We start from the raw sequence: 20939 nt of genomic DNA on the forward strand, positions 1-20939 counted from the left end.
ATTTAAAAATTATTGTTCGCAATAACCACTCAAAAAGTAGATGAAAGACTTTGCGAACATTAATTTTATTTTAATTTTTTTTTTTGATTTTCTAAATTTTATTTTTATTAATTTTTTTATTTCATAATTTTTAAAATTTTATTTTTATTAATTTTTTTATTTCAAAATATGTTTTCCTTATTTAGTTTTACTGCTTGTTTATTTTAATATTTTCATTACTTTTTTCAAAATTCTTTAAATTTTATTTTTTTATCATTTTTTCTATTTTGTTATTTTTAATTTTCTTTTATGTCATATTTCTTAGTTTTATGTTATATTGACATGTGGCAATGATCTATGATTTTTTCGCTATAAGCAATATTGTTTCTTCTAAATAAACACAAAAAGAAATAATGTTCAATAAAGCCTTAATAAACAGTTACAATATATTCTTTCTTTGTTTAGTTTACTTTTTTAATTTTTTTATTGTTCTAAATTAATATTCTTTTAATTTTTTTTATTTTTACACTTTTTTCATTTGTTATTTTTAATTGCATTTTATTATAATACATTATTTTTTTTTTATATATATTTTTTTATTTTATAATAGTCTTAATAAACAGAAACTATTTAGTTTCCTTGTTTGTTTTATTTTTTTATTTATTTTATAATTATTTTTATTTTTTATTAATTTGTAATTTTATTATTTTAATTTAATATTTTGTAAATTTTATATGTTTATACTTTTTTGTATTTCGTTACTTTATTATATATTATTTTTAATAATTTTTCTTTTATTTCACATTTTTTATATTTTTAGAATTTCGTTCCTTTCCTATTTTTACTATTATTTATTTATTTTTAGTTTTTTTATGTTTGATTTATTTTTATTTTATTTTTAATATCTAAATTTTTTATTTCCTTTTTTATTTATTTTATTGTTGCTATTCGCTTTTAATTTTTTTTTATTTTAAATTATTTATTTTTTTTTATTTTAAATTTTTTTTAATTTTAAATTTTTTATTTTTTTTTTTAATTTTAAATTTTTTATTTTTTTTTAATTTTAATTTTTTTTATTATAAATTTTTTTTATTTTAAATTTTTTATTTTATTTTTTTTTTTAATTTTTTTAATTTATTTTTTTTTAATTTTTGCGTTTAATTTTCAAAAATATGAATTTTAACAATTTTTAATTTTTCAAGACACCCTACAAAAAATCTTCAAAATTCAGACCACACAAAAACTATGATGAAACAAAAAAAAAATATGTAAACTAAGTTAAGTGCTAGTTATTAGTAATAAAAAAAAATCGTAAATAATTATAAAAAATGTTTAAGCATTACTTTAATAAAATCAAAGGGGAAGAATTTTTCACAGTTTACAAAATGTTATACTCAAAAACAATTTATTTTATTTTTAAATTTCAAACCAAACCAGAGCAAATCTACACAGCATTTAACGCCGAGAAGGTTTTTGTATGTTCGTAAAACTATGTTAAATAACAGTCTATATTTTCTATTCGTACAGTAACAAAATTTGTTTTTCTCTTGCTTTGTAACAGTTTGGACGCATTTAGTTACTTTGAAGTGCTCGTTTTTTACAAAAAAATCAGACAAATTTTGCAAAGTATGTTATACTAGTATATTAAAGTTATTAAAAATAAAATTACAATTTACATTCAATTAAAATTTTTTTCGAACTTATATAAATGTGTATGTATTTGATGTTCACATGTTTTCAAAAGTACTTTTTTCGCACTAAAAATATGTGGGTTTATTGATTTAATTTCGTTGGCAGTAGTTTAAAGCAATTGTTGGAAACTTTTTGTGAAAAGCGGCGCTCGCAAGTAGAAGATAAATTGTTGCAAAGCTTACACACAAATACTAAATAATTAAAAAAATTAACTTTTTCATACAAAAAAAAACAAAAACTTTCTCAGCGTTTATGGTTTTAAGAAACCCCTGCATTCATTACCAAAACTATAACCAAGAATTAGTAAATTTTTTATATTTTCTAGAAATAGAAAACACCAAAATAAATAAAAATATACAAAAAAACTGTAAACTCTGCAAATTTAGTTGTTACTGCTAACTGTTATTTAAGGCATATTACTATGTGGCAATTTTTCACTCTTTTATTCATTAGTCAACATTTAAACAAGCAAATTTTTAGTTTTTTCTTATTTTATTCGCACTTATTTTTTATCATTATTTCTGTTTTGGCAATATTCTACACATAAATGCATATAAAGTTATGAGTTTAATGCTAAATAAATATTAATTGAATCGTAAATTGTAATAAAAAACTCAAAGTTGTTTTTATTTCGAGTGGAACTTAGTAAAAGTAAGTATAAAAATATTTATAATAAATTAATTTATAAAAAAAATTGAGGTTATGAAACGCTAAGCAAACTTCACATGGTTGCTCAAGAGCTGCGTTAGTTCACTCGCCGGATTGGACCAGTGACATGTGGGATAGGCCACAACGCAACTCGTACTCGCATGCGTTTTGCCAGCCTTTATCGCTTTTCGCAACTCGCCGTAAGGCGCGAACACATCCAACACCCACGCAAAGCTCGTCAAACCATCGACGATTTTTTGCATGCTGGTCGCCTGTCCGTGACGCACTTTTTGACTGGATTCCTGTAGCATCAGGCAAATGGTTTTTTGCACGCAAGAACCGATGTCGATTTTATTATCCAAGAAAGTCTCTTCGATGCGTGCGAAAAGGCTGGGTAGTGTGGTCTCTGTGGTAGAAAAAGCGGTAGTTGTATAAAATATATTTGAAAATCTATGCAACTTTTTTTTTTTTAATTTTAATTATCAATATTTAGGTGAGTATGAAAGTTTTTATATGGGTTATGGGTTCAAATCCAGCTAGGGCAAGAATTTAAGTTAGAGGGAAAGGTGAGGCCAAGACTGTTAGCTACTCCGCAGTAGTTATCATCACATACTTATTGTATTACTTTTACACAATATCCATGAAAAACCTCATCATGTATCTAGCCATTCGTATGTTGGCATCGCCGTGAATTTACGGTTGGGTGTGAGGATCTACCCATCATTATGCTACTTTATGGTCAAATTGATAATTAAAGCTATCACAATTGAAAGCGTAAAAATAAAGATTCTGTAAGAACTGAAACCGCCCGACTTTTCCAAGTGACATCGCTTCGCTCTGTGGGGTCTTGAAAAGTTCCAAGAAGATTCGAAGCTTTCGAGCTAAATTGTGGTCAGCGATGAGTCCCATTTCCGTCCTAATGGGTATGTAATCATAGGAAATTGCCACATTTGAGAGGAATAGCATCCTGCAGAGATTCAAGAGTTGCCATTTCATCCAGGAAAAACACCGATCAATATTTCTTCAACATTGAAGCTCATGACCTCAGCAGCATTTGGTTTCAACAAGACGGTGCCACTTTCCACACATCCCGTCAGTCAATGAATTTATTGAGAGAATACTTCGATGGGAAGATAATTTATCGATGGTCGATTGACCACCAAGATCGTGTGATATTACACCGTTAGACTTTTTCCTGTGGGAATATTTCGATCGCCCGGTTGACAGCTATACGCTATATGTAGTAGTCCAATATCGGTGGTTCCGACAAATGAGCAGCTTCTTGGGGAGAAAAGAACGTGTACAAATTTTCAGATATCTCAAAAAATGAGGGGACATGGTTAAATCGCCTCAGTTCAGCATGACGATCAATTGAAAAAAGTGTAGGTGCTCGGAGTTAAAGACTTTTTTAAGGACAATATATTATCGATTCGATTCGAGCAAAGACTTGATAGTCCCAGTCAGAAGCTCTCATTAGTAAAATAAATTATAATTACGGATTACGTCACAAGGAGGCCAGCCGAGAAGTTCACATGAAGGTTTAGTGATCTATTCTACATACGAGCTAGTCATACCCCCCGAAATGGAAAATCATCTTACCAATTCGCTCGCCAGTGTCGTTTTTATAGACTAAACGGAAGTGATCGAAAAGATTTTTGGCATCATACAAATTATTTTTTGAATCAGCGTAACGTTTCTCTCTTTTCTCTGTTTCTTCAGCCGTAAATAATTTCTTGTCAGTCTTTTTGATGCCATTTTCCAAATATGTCGTCTCTTCATCTTCAGCCGAACGTCCTTTGAGAAAACGAAGTGAACGCAGAAGATGCGCCACAATCAAACTGCCACCGGCCATTAGACCACCGGTTACCAAAGATGCTGTATTAATGTTCACCATAGCCTGCAAATAATACAAAAATGTACATACACATATTAACGGCACAATATTTCACGTGATTAATATTACCGGAGAGTTGCCGTACTTGTCTACATAACGCTTAATTGGCACTTTAAGGAAAGGCATCTCGAAATCCAGTCCCATCGCCACATCATCACCGAGCGGACGAAATGAGAAAAATTTATTTGGTCCACTGCCTTCGGTCGGTAAGAAAATATTGGCAGCGCCCGCTGCGTAAGCACCCAATGGCAAAAGCGCCACTATTAAAGCACTTAGCAACATATTCACCAGAGAAATTTGAAAATATTTTGAGTTAGACTGTAATTTTTCACGTGTCTGCTTGTCTGTCTGCCTCGGTAGTTGGTCTAAACGCTTCTACAAGAAATTTCGTGAAGAATTTGGTTATATATGCGGCCGAAGTAAGGAAATGCTTTACATTTCAACACATGTGTGACATGCTCTGCTGCTCGCCTGAAGCACACATTAATTGGACTGTACAATTTTGGTTATCTGCGTTTGCACTACTTTGTTCAGGTAATCACATGTAATGGGTTCATATTAAATGCAGTTATTTCAACACGTGTGGTGTGCTCTTTAAAGAGGTGAGCTAATTCCTATTTGTTATGTGTTTAGCGCCTAGTTTTTTTTTGCAGAGTTTCTGTAAATCATCTATGTAAGTGTGTGACGATTTCGTGAAGTGACTTAACTCTTGATCTAGATATGAGTGCATTAAGGCATGCATATGTACAAATAAAAGTAATTTGCATGTCATAAGATTTGTGCAAAGTTTGTTGACATCAAGGTCAGCTTTAACTAGAAAATAGGAAGGAGTAATGCGCTTACAGATAATCACTTAAATAAGTATGCACCATAATATGAATAATGAATTTCAAAAACAAACTTTGTAGATACTCAAAATTACTTACTTATTATTAAATGCTAACCCTTTGCGTCTGTCGAAGGTCTATTATGGAAATAATATAATAATAACGAATATAGTCTTGAAAATAGTTGAATCGGGGCTAGAGATGATCTATAGTGTACCGGTATGAAATGATGGTGGATTTGTGAAAACTGAATACTAATTTTGAATGGAAAGTAAAACAAAAATGAATCAAAGTATTATATATTACTTTTTGCAAACCAATCAGACACCCAATGTTCGAAATCTGCCGAATACGGTGATTGAGACACGATAAACCCACGAGAAGTCAATGCATTATTCGACGGTGCATGCAAAAGGTAAGAGTTGCCGGCCCATAATTCCAGCCTCTTTTTACAAACAGCTTCGCGCCAACGACGCAGAACACTCAAATAGTATTTCTTGTTGACAGTTTGGCCAGTCGGAAGGAATTCGAAATGCACCACACCACGATAATCGAAGAAAACTGTCAACATAACCTCGATTTTTGTCATGCTTCGACCTGTTTTTTCCAAGACTCATCATCAGTAATAATACGTTTCATGACATGCTGGTAGTCGGAAAGCATTGTTTCACAGTTATCGAATATCTCCCTTCCCCCTTTTTGTCTTTTGAATTTCACGGCCGTATATAAAGCGCCACAGAGCTCGTATCTGGCAATACTTTACATCTTTGAAAGGTCTTGACATAACCTACAAAACGATGCATTCAACAGTTATAGACGTGTAAACATGGAGTTCACTAATGCCGAAATTCGCGCTACTTTAAAGTTTTCCTTCGTTAAAGGCAAATCCGCTGGAGAAACGTTCTGTGAGATTAATGGTGTTTTAGGGGATGGAACTCTATCACATCGAACAGCGGAGGAATGCTTTCGACTATTTAGAGCGAGTGAAAACGACACCATAGATCAGCCAGCCGGCGGAAGACCTGTGATGACGAATACCGATCAAATCAAGGAAAACATTGAGTTAGACCGGCATGTGGCATCTTGTGACATCGCCCAGAAAATGAGAGTTAGTCACCAAACCATTTTAAACAATCTGCAGAAGGCTGGATACACAAAAAAGCTTGATGTTTGGGTGCCGAATGATTTGACGCAAGAAAGAACTTGATCCATTTTTGAAGCGGATGGTGACTGACGACGAAAAATGGATCACATACGACAATATCAAGCGAAAACGGTCGTGGTCGAAGGTCGTTGAATCGTCGCAAACAGTGGCCAAGCCGGAATTGACAGCCAGGAAGGTTTCGCTGTGTGTTTGGTGGAATTGGAAGGGAATCATCCACTAGGAGCTGCTCCCATATGTCCAGACGCTTAATTATACCATCTACTGCGAACAACTGGACCGCTTGAAGCAGGCGATCGACCATAAGCGTCCAGAATTCTTCCACCAGGACAACCCCAGACCACATACTTCGTTGATGACTCGTCAGAAGCTACGGAAGCTCGAATGGGAGGTTTTATCGCATCCACCATATAGCCCGAACATAGCGCCAAGTGATTACCGTCCGTTCCTGACCATGGGGAACGCCCTTGTTGGTGTAAAGTTGAACTGAAAAGAGGCTTGTGAAAAATGGCTTTTCCAGTTCTTCGCAAATAAGGAGGAGATGGAAACAGATTATCGAACGGATCGGTGTATATTTGAACTAAACCCGATCACTGTAACACTTTTTATAAAGCATTGAATATATACATAGATATTTGACAACCTTATATGTCAATATACTGAAAAGTACACTAACGAAGTCTTAACGAGTATTTTAGGAAAAACACAGTTAATTTAGGAAATAATTCAGGTAAAAAATAAATAAACATATATTTTTGGCACTTAAACTCGTAGAAGAACATGTATAAAAATCTTATACTATCTCAAGATTATAAAAATATTACATCAACTTTTCAGCACTTCTTTGTCAACCATAGCGGAATAAGCACAACTTGAATGTGTTGTCACTGAAACCGCTACAGCTGTCTACCAAAATATCTAACCAGAAACTTTTTTGCTACTTCCCAAGCTTTATTTTGCAATTTCGGCCATTCACAGTCGCGATACATGAGCTCACAGCTGGTGTCAGCGTGCGCACGACCCGTGTCTATAGCATTTTGCAAAGCGGTGCCATTCAAATAGTTCTGCAGCAGATCCAAACTGAGCGCCAAAAAACAAAAATAAGATTAGTCAAATAGTTAAACTTGTTTAGTTTCATTTAACAAACCTAATGAGGCCATCGACTATGCGATCAGTGGGTGAACCCAAACCTGCGCGTACACCTGTAGTGGCTTGTTGCACATAACTGCAGATCGCGCGCTGAGCGCAAACGCTCACATTTATATGGTTTACATATAGATTATGCTCCAAATCGTTTAGCATATCATGACCTTTTATAACTGAAAATTGAGAAATATATGTATTTGAAATAATACGCCACATAATAGAGCGTACTTACTAGATTTCGTCACTGTATCACTCTGTTCGGCCGCCGGCGCATAGCTGGCGTAATTTAAGTCATCCATGAAGTCGGCAGCACGCGTGGCTTTTTTATAACCATACCCAAGCAGCGTAGGCGTGGTCACGGTTTTTAAAACCACCGCAATAATAGCACCCACAATTGCGAAGCCACTGCTGAGCAGTAATGTATCCGAGTTCAAATCAGCCAATTTACGAAAAGCCGCCTGCGTGATTTGCACACTGCGCGCGATCGGTACACGCAGGAAGGGTATAATAAACTCCAGGTTGATGGCAAGATCCTTGCCGTCAGCCTCAAAGTGTATACCGCGCGGCTTGCGCTCTTCAGCTACAGTTTTGCCGAAAGCATTTGCACTTTGCTCACTGCTAAGCGATTTTCCTTCCACCTTCACTGTTGGTCTGCTGGTCGATGCGCTCCACGTGTAGGTGCTCAGCGCACGCGGTTCGAAGTCGTGAAACCGAAAGTAATGCACTACCCCACTGTCCTCACTTGATGCCTGGCGTTCAGGCATATTCGTTGCATTTGCATAATTGTAGTTCCGCTTAATTCTTGAATAATCAAAACTATTCTCATGCAACGTTTCATGCAAAGTCTGTATAAACGTTGGCTGCAAAAACAACAGCAATAATAGCAAAACACTGTGGGTGCGTTGGTGGCGCCTCCAACAAAGCCTCGTGTCGAAATTCGCACACATTCTCTCCGCGGTGTTGTCTCGCAAACGTTTGGCAGCGATCTGAAGGCGCTCGCATGCAACACCGCGTTGTTTATATGAACCAACAGCATAAATAAACTGTGACGATTAAATGTTGACAATTGAAAAAGTAATAATACTCGTATGGTAAAGTCGAAATTGTGTTAGAAAAGGGTGACAAACGGTGACGATGATTGCATTTGCGGGGTTTTCATGCTTCACGCGCACCATGCAGCTAAGCTAGAGCCGACACAGTGTCGGCGGCGGTTGCAGGTGGTTTGGGTAAATTCGTGAAAATATTAATGTTTGAAATACCCAAAGTTTTTACTACTAAAAAATGGGTTTTTATAATAATGTCAAGCATTTGTCAAAATTCTAATGTACCGTGACTAAATACCTATACATATTTTCGGTTTAGTCTCAGCCATCGTACGAGTATTCCACTTTTGATGGTGTATCTTTGGTGGTAGATAAGTCGAGAGGCTGTCCCAAAAACAAGAAAAAAACCTTAGTAATCAGGTATAGGAAAGGGTTCTAGAGATCCAAATTGGCTGGAAAGGCAGCTGACGGTTACTTTTATTTTGTTTTCTTCGCTTGACAAGGAATGTTTTTGCCTCCTTTACAGGTAATTCTCTTGTAACAAAGTCTAGGCAGATCTGCTGAGTTGATACATAAGCATTTCCGTCATCTTTTCGACAAAATTGATTTGATGGCTGAAATTTGAAACTAAGGCCTGAAAACTCTAGATTTCTGATACGTATACTAAATTTGTATACGAATTAATAATGTATTATTATTTATGTACATGTAGCACAATAGTATTATTCAAAGTACTCGTATTGCCCATCTGAAGCTATATCATTTCCCATCTATCGGGCAATTTGTGTATGCATCGAGCCAATTTTTTGATACCCAGTTCTATTGTGAACCGCACTCCAGTGAATGTGTTCTGCTTCGACCGTAACAAATGTTAGTCAGAAGAGGTAAGGTTTGGGTTATAAGGCGTATGAAGCTAAACTTCGGATCCGTTGTTTTATGTTTTAACCGCTCTTGAAACATGAGGGCGAGCGTAGTAATGATGGATGCCTCATGTTTAGTTGATATTTCAGGAGTTTTTTGACAATCGGTCACTTATGTTTGATGAAGTTTCGTCTGATTCCCAAAGTTCATAATACAGTACAACCTTTTGATCCCACCAAATACGGAGCATAACCTGAGTTAAATGGATATTCGGCTTTCGGCTTTGTTTCAGTCACAATCTGTGTGTATGAAGAATTTACTATTACTTATATTATAAAGTCGTAGGGTTTTGAAACCGCTCTCGTACATCCCCAGCAAAGAATATGTACATATATAATAAGTAGCTTTGCTTTTGTTAGTATTTTCAAATGATCTATCTTTTCTCTTGAATAACTTCGCGAAAGGTTCCGCTCTGCAGATCTCACGCGTAAAACAATGCATTAAAATGATTAAGTGTTTGTTTATTAGAGAAGTGTGCAAACATTTATGCCTTTTTGGCAAATTAGATGATAAGCTCACTTGTAATATTTGCGAAAACTAAAATTAACTGGAAGTTATTTTTGCACAACTATTTTGAGTACGAGTTTCCACTTGTGCGGATATTGTACCAGCGCAAAATTTATATTCAGTTCAGAGGTTCACTGTTCGCCGTGGAAAACTTAACGAATATTGCATTTTTAAACACTATTATACTCAGAGTCCTCAAATTACGGACCAAAAAATCTAAAATTTATGTAGAACTTATTTCTTCCAATAGTTATCTTTTACTTAAGTGGCTTATCTAAACTTCTTGAGCCCTCGGAAGTTTGAAAATCTTTAAACACGCCACAAATGACAGAAAAGTTCCAACAGTCAGAGGAATAATCGCCAATTATACATATATAACATAAGTTATTACGAGTATGTGCCAAAAGTACCCTGGTTTTTAGAAAGTCATTAATAGTGTCGAAACCATGCTCTCTTTGTAGAATTTCAATATAAAGGGCGAACGATTTCGACGTTCCCTACTTTTAAAGAAGAAAATAAAGTTTCTGTGTCTAGAAAACATAGAAACTTCAAATTTAATGGGGAATGTTTATTATCATTAGAACGAATATTCTTGGGCATTTATTTTTTTAAGATTATCTCTTACAAATGTTGACTGCGGCTACGACTCATGCGGTCCATCCGTTGAGTACATTTATCTATGACTCGTTTTGGCATTTCGTCTGGTAACTGGCGATTGACCCACGTGATGTTGTGTTCCAATCCCAGAATCGAATCGGGATTGTCCGCATAGACTTTAAACGTTACATATCCCCACAGGAAAAAGACTAACGTTGTGATTTCACCCGATCCTGGTGGCCAATCGATCGGCCAAAAACGTGAAATCATCTGCTCACCGAACTGATCTCTCAATAAATCCATTGATTGATGGGATGTGTGGAAAGTGCCGCCGTCTTGTTGGAACCAAATATCGCCGAGATCATGAGCTTTAATTTCAAGTATCAAATAGTCGGTTATAATGACGCGATGACGGTCGCTATTGACGGTTACGTTCTCATTCATTCCGGCATCATTTTTGAAGAAATTTGGTCCGTTGATTCCACTGGGGCGCACCAAAACCTTTGTTTTTCTGGGTGAAATGGCAGTTTCTGAATCTCTTCAGGTTGCTGTTCGTCCCAAATGCAACAATTTTGCATACCCATTGAGTCAGAAATGAGCCTCATCGCTGAACAAAATTTAGCTCGAAAATGTCGGACCTTTTTGGGAATTTTCAAGAGCACATAGAGCGAAGCGAGCTAAGATTAAAACACCTTGGGAATATAGTTGAAGTACAAAAAATACTTAGGCTCAAATTGTACATGGGAGGTTTCCAGTGCGATTTTCCGTCGTAATACCTAGCATAACTTAACTTGTTTTTACCCAGAAAAATTATTTTATTTCATTTTGTTTCGTAAAACTCTTCACGCAAAAGTAATGAATATATCCCAACGTGAACCTTATCTGGTTCTGGGTTCTGTATGTATTACAGCTCTTGTTATTCGACTAATCGACTAACTAGTTTAACCGGTTAGGGTAATATCCGGATAGTCATAAGTCGTCAACTATTCGTCGCAGTAGACGACTATTCGAATAGACAGTCGCAATGTTCAGACTCAATCTTAAAACTATCCGAATAGTTAATATTCATACAAACGGTTACAAACCGGATTTTCAAATAATTGGCTTTCAGCTTATTCAAATAAGTTTAAGAGCCCTAGTATGTTCTGTTTTTTCCACACTGGATAAGGAAGCGAAGCAAATGTGTATTGGCAGTGAACGAGGGCAAAACGAAATTTTGAATAGACAATTGAAAACTGAAGTCCACACCAAATTCTACAAGTCACTCATCATCCCCGTCCTGCTATATTCTGCATAAGCATAGACGATGACATCTGATGAGTCGGCTTTACGAGTTTTCGAGAGAAAGGTTCAGCGGAAGATTGATGGTCCTTTGCGAATTGGCAACGGCGAATACCGTAGTCCATAGAACGCTGAGCTATATGAGATATACGTCGACATTGACATAGTTCAGCGAATTAAGAGACACGGGCTACGCTGGCTAGTTCATGTCGTCCGAATAGATGAATACACTCCAGTGTTCAACGCAGTACACGACGGGGGAAGCAAAGAAAGAGGAAGACCTCCACTCCATTGGAAAGACCAGGTGAAGAACCTGGCTACACTTGGAATCTCCAATTGGCGCCAATTAGCGAACGGGAAAATAACTGGTGCGCTGTTGCAAACTCGACTATAACCGCGTAAGCGGTGTCTAAGCCAATACGAGTAAAGAAGAAGTGTGTACCGATGTGTATTTCTATAGAACTCCTAAATTTTTAATGGTTCCTGGAAAGATATAAATGATGTTGTTTCTAAAAAATACAGATGCGGATGAAACCATATACCACCTTACTTACAGATTGAGATTAAATCGGAGATTATTTAGTTCAACACTTGTAAATGTTCATTGCCCTCACGAACAAACGTGATTATCTTGAACAAAAAATCTGTTAAATAATGGATTACGTATGTGTATCTGTTGATAACTTTTGCGAATTTTTTAAACATTTCATTTACCGGAGCGTCAGCGAAATTGATTAATATTGCGAAAATTTGCATAAACATATATATGTATGCATGTATGTACAAGTATGTATGTATAATGTATGTAAATTTATAGAAACATACACACATGTCTTTAATATACTTTATTTTCAAGTGGTTGTTTAGAGTTGAAAATTCCGCTGAAAAATAAAGGTTTTTGGCAAAGTCATCGCCTTACTCAAATTTTCAAAAGCTTCCAAGATCTCAAAACTCTTACAACAAAGACTGATAGTTAGCTTAACAACAACGTTAAATCTACAAAACAAACTCTCAACTCCGCTTGTAAGCCTTCATAATAGAGAACTACCACAGAAACCAGAGCTCTCACTGAAAAAATTAAAAGTCTCAATTAATTTTTTTTCACTTTTCTAATTTTATAAATAAAACAATCAACATATTCGTTCTGGACACGGATAACAACAATCGCCACACGGATAGCACGGAGAATAGCAAGACGGATAGCAGGGCGAGTAACATGGATAATAACAGGGATCCGGTTTTCTACGACGATCAATCATACAGAGCAAAGGTGGAGGCACTTCTGTTAAACGCTCACGTCGCAGTCGCCTATACATAGAAGTGAGTGAGAAAACAGAAATATTTATGAAAATCCGTTGTATGTTGATTTACGTTCCGTGTCCAGTTCTCGAATAGTGGAAGACCAATCACCATCGTTTCAAGACAAAAGCATTTCCATTTGCCTAGGCGTAAATATGTTTATTAAAACATTAAACTTATATGGTTAACTAATAATTTCGTACAAAAATTTGGAATAAGCAAAACAAATTGGCTAATGATATTGCGCCAAACACTTAAAAATTTATCATGTCCAATAAGTCCGGGAATGTTTGAATTAACTCAATGCTTGATAAAGTGTATCTGCTTCAATTACTATTCGAAAACTGTTCGGAGCTTTTAAATTATTGCGCTTTCTTTTTTTTTCTTTTTTAATCAGATATAGTGAACACAGCGCTAGCAACGCTTTGCTTTTATGGCACTTACGCTTGATATGCAGATCCTCCAGGACCACCGCCACCACCACCGCCAGCACCACCTTTGCCTTGTTTCAAATATTTCATCATATCAACACCACCACCGGGTATTGGCTTGCCATCCGGACCGATTGCACCAGGACCGCCAGGTCCACCACCTGGTCCACCACCTGGACCACCGCCTCCCCAACCACCTCGGCCACCACCACGCCCACCTCTACCGCCTGGTCCCCAACCACCAGGACCACCACCTCTACCGCCGCCAGGTCCAAAGCCGCCTCTGCCACCACCAGGACCCCAGCCACCTCGACCACCACCTGGTCCCCAACCACCACCACCACCTCTGCCACCGCCAGGACCCCAACCACCTCTACCTCCACGCCAGCCACCACCGCCACCGGGCCCACCGCCCCAACCTCCACCAGGACCACCACCCCAACCGCCTCCAGGTCCACCACCATAACCGCCATAACCACCCCAACCACCACCACTGAAATCGTAATGTGCACCAGTTGCACAGTTATATGCCTTCATGAATCTGTTAGGTGGCAGTGGATACTTAGGCTGTATGTTCCAGTCGTTCTCCACATACTGTGTACCATGGTTGACGAGGTTAGGCTTTTTGAGACGCTCCGGTTTAATAACGCCAGCTGGTGGTGTTACACCAAAATCAAACTCCACATCCGAGTCGGTGGTGTCGGATAGCACCAGCGTGCTATTACAGCAGGGTATTTCACGCTTGCGACATTCCTTGCTGACCTGATACTCCAATCGCTTCTTATCCAAGAAACTTCGACAGTAACACTCAATCACTGGCTTGTGGCAAGTACACTTGGCAAATCCCATTTGTTTGAGGCAGCGCTTCAGCTTACTCATTTCGACCATTAACGGATTTTTGGTTATTTTAAATTGTATGGGTTTCATGTTGAGGTAGGGATCGGCGCATTCCTTTAAAGCTTCGGCATCTTTCAGTGGACGCAGTGTTATAAAGTACTCATCGTTCTTTTTACAAATATGTAATGTGGGTCTTTGTACCATCTCCTCTTCGCACTCTTTACCATCACCTTTGCCTTGATCGCGATATGCGTATTGGGAGACGCGTATCGTATCGGCGGGATAATCTTTTAGAAAGAATCTCATGATCTCTTTAATTGGTTTGCGTATTGCACCCGGTTTCCAACCGCGTCTTTTGCCACTCGTATCCAAATTCCACAACCAACCCATATTACGTGGCACGTTCTTTTTGCCGATGTTAAAGCCGTTGACGCACTTCAAGTGACGAGCGTCCTTGATTGGGAAAGAGCGATCGCCGCCATACGTATAGCTGGTGAAAGAAGTTATAGTTATTTCACATTTCGATACATTTTAGTTTACAGTAAAACACGCTTAAATTCCTCACGAATAAATCCGAGTTTTTTATGGTACTTAGGCGGTTTGGGTATTTAAAAGAGCCCGCTTAAGGTTGCCCGCAGAGTGGACGTTCGGCTCAGCTCTTAAGCGAATTTTACTGTAGTTCAAAATACAGCATTAAAGTATTGTCAATCGTACTCACGCTTTTTTATCCCTCTTGGTTTGCTCGGGTTCATTCGGCTTAGTTCTCATTCGAGTTTTTTTCTTTCGTCTGGATGGTTGCTCCTCCTCCTGGGGACTTCTCTTCTGTTTCTCTGATTTATCAGCACTATCTGGTGGTGGTCGTTTCTTTTGGACGCCACCTGAGCCCTGCAACTCTTTTTCACAACGCTCATCTTGTTTGAAGGGTTTATACTGCGCCTTCTTTATATCATATAAATCTCTGAGTTCCGAGAATACGCGTGCCAGATAAGGACGACAGTCTTTACTGCTGGTCTTGCATACATTGAACATTTCATCCGATTCACACTTGCCACAATCCGGTTCTGGTTCTTCTGGCGGTCGCGGTGGCTGGAATATATCTTCACACAGCTTACGTATGCGGCAATGGGCGCAAGTCTTGCCATTTTTACAAGTGCAGCGACATTCTTTCTTTTCCGCGGTTGATGGCATTTCGCCAGCATCATGACGACAGCAGTCGCTTAACTTCTGATCGGTGCCACTCGATTGTTTGTCCAAGTACTCTTGTAGTATTTGATCGGCGGTCATTTTCTCATTGTATGGCTTCTCTTCCACGTATGGTACTGGCTTGTAACCACATTTAGGACAGCAGGCAAGTTTCGGTAGCCAAGAGATATTCTCTTTGCAAACTGGACAAAGCCTGGAAAATATGAAGTTTGCTAGCAGTTCCAATAATAATCGAAATAATCGTGTTTTTACCTCGGTGTGTGCATGACCGTCTGGTTAGTATTCGGCGCTGCTTGCGGACAAATATTAATGAGTTTTTCGCCCGCAAATGCGCCATTCTCCGAGTGTTGATTAGCGAAGCAAGAGCATGGAAATCTGCAATCTGTACAACAAGAAAGTAACACTAAACCCCACAACCAACCATTATTCGCTTACCTGAACTATCCCTAGTACTACTCGAGGAATATTTATTGTCATGCGGGCATTCGCGTATGTGGGTGCTTGCCCGGCATGAGCGCTTGTCGTTTGCCGCCGCTATGGAATCGATCAGTTTCTGATATGTGTTGGACATTTTCTGTAAAGGTACATAAGCCCCCAATATTACTATGCACAACATAAAGTCAGTATTTCAAAGGCACAAACCTTCAACTCGCAGCACTCCGTATTACCGCAGGTATTTAGCACATCGGGCGTCGGCACCAGTCGTCCGTTGATCGCACGATAGCGTGACAAGTCGAGCGCTGTCGTATAACGATCGCCATCACAGGTGTGGTTCGTTTCGGGCAGGAGACCAGTACATTCGTCTTCTTTGGCAGTATCGCCAACCACAAAGAGAATATCGTGCGGATTGATTACCTTGTCCAAATGGTGACGTATATCATCGCGATCGGCCATGAAGTCATCGCTAGGGGAGAAATATAAATCAATTTTATATTATGTATGAAATAAAGGTCCGCCGAGATTTACCAATTTTCTTGACATTTACATTGTAATCGCACGATCACCTCCACAGTACCCACTTTGTCTTCGTCGAACATGAGCTCACACTCATCGACATGCGTAATTTCGCTAGCTGCGTCGGATACTTTATTAAGCACCGAAGGCGGCCAAATCATCGCACCGGATCCTATATACATAAAATATAACATATGAATAATAAAACTCCAGGGGAGTCTCCTCTTCCGATTCACTTGCCTACAATGACATTATCATATTTGACGGTTAGCTTGAGTGGACGCGCCTCCATGTCGGCGCGCAGCTCATCTGGCGTCGACTCGAATTCATAACTGCGTCCCGAGCGAAACTCGGCTACATTGATGCGGCTGGCGGTGATGCTCAGCGAAACGTTGTTGTAGTTGACGTCGACAGCGAAGAGATTAGGATCGTCATACCTTTGCATAGGCGTGTCAATACGCACTACGATTATATCGAATATGTAACCTGTGACCATGTTGGTGTGAGGTACTCGTCGTTTGCGTTGCCGAGAGTTCTTGCCTCACACTGCAATTTCGGTCATTTAATATAGGTATTTACTGTAGCTGAAAGCTTAAGGATTGCTAAAACGCTGTCCGCACTGTTCTTTTTGTTTTTTAATTTTTTTTATTTGGAATTTTCTTTATAACCTCTATCGATTTTGCAATATTTTAAGACGCTGGCTGTTAATTTTTTTGTTTTTGTAATTGCTGCAACGAATATGGTTTTCGAAAGTAATACCCGATAACTTTCGACAAATTTTTCTAAAAACGTATACAATATATTTAATAAATCGAAAAAATCCCTATTTAAAATATAATTTTTCACACAACTTAATTGTAATTTTTTCAATTATTTTGAGAGAAATGAAAACAAATCCAATGTTATGAAAAGCTATGCCATAAATCGAAATCCAAAGTGATTTCATAGAGATGAGTGTCGAGTTCAGTCGACAGAAGACACGAATACAGCAGTTCTCGAGCGAATGTGACCTACGTAACCTTCTGCGAAACCATCTCTGCAGAAACTGCTTAGAGCGGAACCGTCTCTTAGGAACCTTAATTCCTCCTACAATATGGTGAGGTACTGGGCTTATATCGACCAAATTTCTAACGCGACTAACTTCATAGAAGTACGAAACGTCGTTCGCAGTGGATTTATTAACGTCTTCCTTGACTCCATTCCAGTGAATGATAGCCTTAGAGTTCAAACACCACCTATTGTGGAGCGAGACTTTATTTTGTCCACATCGGCTTCAAGAGACCTTCCAGAACGTGATGCATCTTAAATATCGAAATTGCCGGAAGGAAATCTTGGAAACCAATTTTGGCATTGGCGCTCGGTCAACACATCTTATTATCTGGTTAAGGCCAGGAACTATCTGTGCGTTTGCGACGTTAAGTGCTATGGTGGTTCTGTGCACTTTTCAGAAGCCATGCTGGTGGTTTTCTGGGCTCAGGTGGTGTGTGAAGGTCGGGAGTTGCAGGGCCTCAAGTGTCTTCGCCACTAGGGAGAGGAGAGTTATCGGACTATAGTTTTCCCCTTTGTTAGCGGGATTCCCAGGTTTCAGTAGTGAGACCACTGTTCCGAATTCCCACAGACGTGTTTTTGAAGAGTGGTCAGTGACAGGTTGAGGACCTTGGTCAGTTAACTTACTCCCGTAGATGCTTTAGCATCAGCTCGTTAATTCCATCAGAGCCAAAGTATTTGGCCTTGTCGATGACACTCTGAACTTTCTCATCGGTTAAAGTAAGTAGCAGTCTTTTAGCATTTTACACAGCCGTCGGGTTACACTTAGTTTGGCTTTGTTTACCGAAGGGATGCAATGTAAATTTCCGACTAAAATATAATAGCTTGCGCACTTCTTCGGGTTCGAAGAGGTATGGCCATTGAATTGATTTTCAACTCGGTTATCATGTCTCTTCAGATTAGACAAAGCCTTGACAGTAGTCCAAAGCTTACTCACACCGGTGAAGAGGTTACAGAACCTCAAGTGCTCTATACATTTTGAGTTGGTTTAGCATTTGCCGAATCTCTAAATTGAGATCCCTTATTTGGGGATCACAGGGATCGGCATGGAGTAAGGTGTCGCGCTCGTTAGCTAAAACCGCTGCTTCGGCTGGGAAATTAGGCCGAAATTCCGGTAGCTGCTGCAATCACCTTCCGGAATTGACGCTCGCCAACGATTACGTCCGTAGGAATAGGTAAAGAGGTAAAGGTGATCTCGGTAAATTTTGTGAAGCCGACTCAGTTAGCTTTGTTCGAGTTAACGAAGGTGCGGTTGTCGACAGAAATAAAGTGGGGAGGTTTCTCGATCGAGTTTCTCTGCTCTTTGTCGGGCATCAACGTACAGCCTTTTAAGGCTCCAGCAGAAGCAGTCACATACTGGGTAATGTAAAAATCGTGCAATTCGAGCAAAAATATACTGCCACTGCAATACCAACCACATCAGTGGTACTTTTCAGTGCACTCTAGAGGAGCTGGGTATTTTTTTGAGCTGTTAGACTTTCAATTTTAACTTTTTTAGCATCTCCAGAATTTAAATCAAAATCGCAAAGAAATACAAATTCGTTTGTCTGCTCTTCGTTGACGTGAAGAAATGCATGTATTCATTTGTTGCTCTTTGAACATTGCATAATGCCTATTTTCTCATATGCACACACACACATATGTACAGGCATACATATGTATACGTATATTCATTAGCAAAATGTTATCGCTTTCGTACACTACGTAATCTTCAAAATAAATATGTGTGTATGTGTGCAAACATAATAATATAATATATTACATTTCCTTAATATATTTGTATGTTTTATCGCCTGATGATACGACGCATGTGCATGAGTATGTATAAATGTGCACAGTATATACCAGGGTAGCGCTCTGATACATACTTACACATATATGAATGTGTATACAGCAAAGCTTTTTATTACCCAAGTGCAAAAACAATTCAAATCCAATTTTTAAATTTAAAACTCTTAACAACATTTATTTAATAATCTAAAATTAAATTCCAGCATTTTCTTCTAGTATAATAAATATACACAGAAGGATGATTTGTTCTTCATAATACAATGGTATGCTAGGTATATATGATTAAATTTGCATAATTTTTATTTTTTTCTTTTCTGACATGATAAAGTGAAAACTTTTCTAATTATGTTTACTCCTAACAGCAATTCTGCATTCACTTAACTTAGCTATGCAAATTGCGTTAAGCTAAGCAAAATTATATAAAAAATTATTTGCCTTCCATAACAACATGGTCCATTAACAGTACTTGAGATGTGAATTACATGCCTAAAATATCTTGAGTTAGCAGGCAGTCGTGTACTTCAACAGCTTTTTTATCAGACAATTACTGTCGGGCATTGACAATTTGCACGAATTCGGGCTTCAGAGAAGCGCCACCCACCAAGAAACCGTCGATATCGGGCTTCTTAGCCAAGTCCTTGGCATTGGCACCAGTAACGGAGCCACCGTATTGGATACGTAATGTGGCAGCTACTTCCTTTGAAATGTTCTCGGTCAACCATTGACGAAGGTAGGCGTGCACTTCTTGTGCCTGCAAATACAAACGCACACATGTATAATTTGTTTTATATAAAGTGTAAATTGTGAAATGTTTTTTTGTATTAACCCACCTGTTCGGGAGTGGCGGTTTTGCCTGTGCCAATGGCCCACACTGGCTCATAGGCTACAACGACATTAGTCCAGTCCTTCACCTTTTGTGCTATCGCACACATTTGTCTAGCGACAACTTCTTGTGTCTTATTTGCTTCACGTTCGTCCAGGGTTTCGCCAATGCATGCGACTACTTTCAAACCAGCTGCCAAGGCATGTTCGACTTTCTCGGCAATAAGTTCATCGCTCTCCTTGAAGATTTGACGACGCTCCGAATGTCCCAGAATAACCCAACCGGCACCGGTATCTTTGATGATAGCTGGCGAAATTTCACCTGTGAACGCACCCTTCTCTACTTTGTAGCAATTCTGGGCGGCCACATTGATGGTCTCAGGCAATAGACTACGTACGTAAATGAGATATGGTGCTGGTACACCGACATACACCTGTGTGTTGGGATCTAATGGTCCGGCTGAAAGAATTTTGCACAATTCGGCGATGGATTTTTGATCGCCATTCATCTTCCAGTTACCACCAACGCAGAATTGACGTGACATTTTGTTATGTTTTTTATTCTTATCGCAACTGCTGAGAGAACGAGTAAACTGCAAAGCAAAATACTGAAATTTTTTGTTTGTTATTCACTTATTTGTTAATATAAAGTCGCTAAATGGACTGGAAGTAATGACTGGAGCAGCCGGAATTTTTCACTCACTTTGCAAGAAGTTGGTCGAATGAATAACCTTGCAACGACCCTTTCGGCAGCTGTCAACATAGTTTTTTCGGTTTGTTGTTGCTGTTTTCTTTGGATTTTGTACAGTACGAATAGTAAATTGGCAAATGCAACCCTTCAGTCAAAGTTAACGTGCA

At 38.3% G+C, this 20939-nt stretch overlaps 3 protein-coding genes across 4 annotated transcripts; all 3 read right to left on the bottom strand.

Annotated features, from left to right (window-relative positions):
- Positions 1-2109: 2109 nt before the first annotated feature.
- On the bottom strand, positions 2110-8589 carry LOC105231932 (uncharacterized). Its single transcript, XM_049449703.1, has 7 exons — positions 7581-8589; positions 7350-7521; positions 7103-7282; positions 5258-5294; positions 4283-4588; positions 3919-4216; positions 2110-2725 (listed from the first exon to the last, which is right to left on the bottom strand). Exons 1-7 carry the CDS (start codon positions 8293-8295, stop codon positions 2382-2384), a joined length of 2052 nt encoding a protein of 683 aa, XP_049305660.1. The 5' UTR covers positions 8296-8589; the 3' UTR covers positions 2110-2381.
- A 4198-nt stretch (positions 8590-12787) lies between these two features.
- LOC105231796 (uncharacterized) lies at positions 12788-17309 on the bottom strand. The gene is made up of 8 exons (XM_011213255.4): positions 16662-17309; positions 16434-16593; positions 16110-16371; positions 15903-16041; positions 15720-15849; positions 14983-15660; positions 13441-14754; positions 12788-13005 (listed from the first exon to the last, which is right to left on the bottom strand). Exons 1-8 carry the CDS (start codon positions 16915-16917, stop codon positions 12828-12830), a joined length of 3117 nt encoding a protein of 1038 aa, XP_011211557.2. The 5' UTR covers positions 16918-17309; the 3' UTR covers positions 12788-12827.
- Positions 17310-19400: 2091 nt separating this feature from the next.
- On the bottom strand, positions 19401-20925 carry LOC105231795 (triosephosphate isomerase). 2 transcript variants are annotated; one of them, XM_011213254.4, is made up of 3 exons: positions 20785-20925; positions 20090-20689; positions 19401-20010 (listed from the first exon to the last, which is right to left on the bottom strand). In XM_011213254.4, the coding sequence occupies exons 1-3, from the start codon at positions 20842-20844 to the stop codon at positions 19804-19806; spliced, it is 867 nt and encodes a 288-aa protein (XP_011211556.1). In that variant the 5' UTR covers positions 20845-20925; the 3' UTR covers positions 19401-19803. The 2 variants fall into 2 exon arrangements, with proteins under 2 accessions (XP_011211556.1, XP_049306392.1); XM_049450435.1 differs by lacking the exon at positions 20785-20925 and adding an exon at positions 20746-20782.
- Between the last annotated feature and the right edge of the window lie 14 nt (positions 20926-20939).

The sequence above is a fragment of the Bactrocera dorsalis genome, chromosome 2 (assembly GCF_023373825.1).
Source record: "Bactrocera dorsalis isolate Fly_Bdor chromosome 2, ASM2337382v1, whole genome shotgun sequence".
Lineage (NCBI taxonomy): Eukaryota > Metazoa > Arthropoda > Insecta > Diptera > Tephritidae > Bactrocera > Bactrocera dorsalis.

Bases quoted from the DNA above. Each gene is read 5' to 3' on its own strand.
- LOC105231932 (XM_049449703.1), bottom strand. From the start codon at position 8,295: ATGTGTGCGAATTTCGACACGAGGCTTTGTTGGAGGCGCCACCAACGC. The intron at 4,589-5,257 runs GTACACTATAGA...AATTTCTTGTAG, and splicing joins TCCACCATCATTTCATACCG to AAGCGTTTAGACCAACTACC. The intron at 2,726-3,918 runs GTAAGATGATTT...TTTCTACCACAG, and splicing joins CGACACTGGCGAGCGAATTG to AGACCACACTACCCAGCCTT.
- LOC105231796 (XM_011213255.4), bottom strand. From the start codon at position 16,917: ATGGTCACAGGTTACATATTCGATATAATCGTAGTGCGTATTGACACG. The intron at 15,850-15,902 runs GTAAGCGAATAA...CTTGTTGTACAG, and splicing joins TAGTACTAGGGATAGTTCAG to ATTGCAGATTTCCATGCTCT. The intron at 13,006-13,440 runs GTAAGTGCCATA...TTCTATGTATAG, and splicing joins GGAGGATCTGCATATCAAGC to GCGACTGCGACGTGAGCGTT.
- LOC105231795 (XM_011213254.4), bottom strand. From the start codon at position 20,844: ATGTTGACAGCTGCCGAAAGGGTCGTTGCAAGGTTATTCATTCGACCA. The intron at 20,690-20,784 runs GTGAGTGAAAAA...AAAAAATTTCAG, and splicing joins TTCGACCAACTTCTTGCAAA to TATTTTGCTTTGCAGTTTAC. The intron at 20,011-20,089 runs GTGGGTTAATAC...TTGTATTTGCAG, and splicing joins AAACCGCCACTCCCGAACAG to GCACAAGAAGTGCACGCCTA.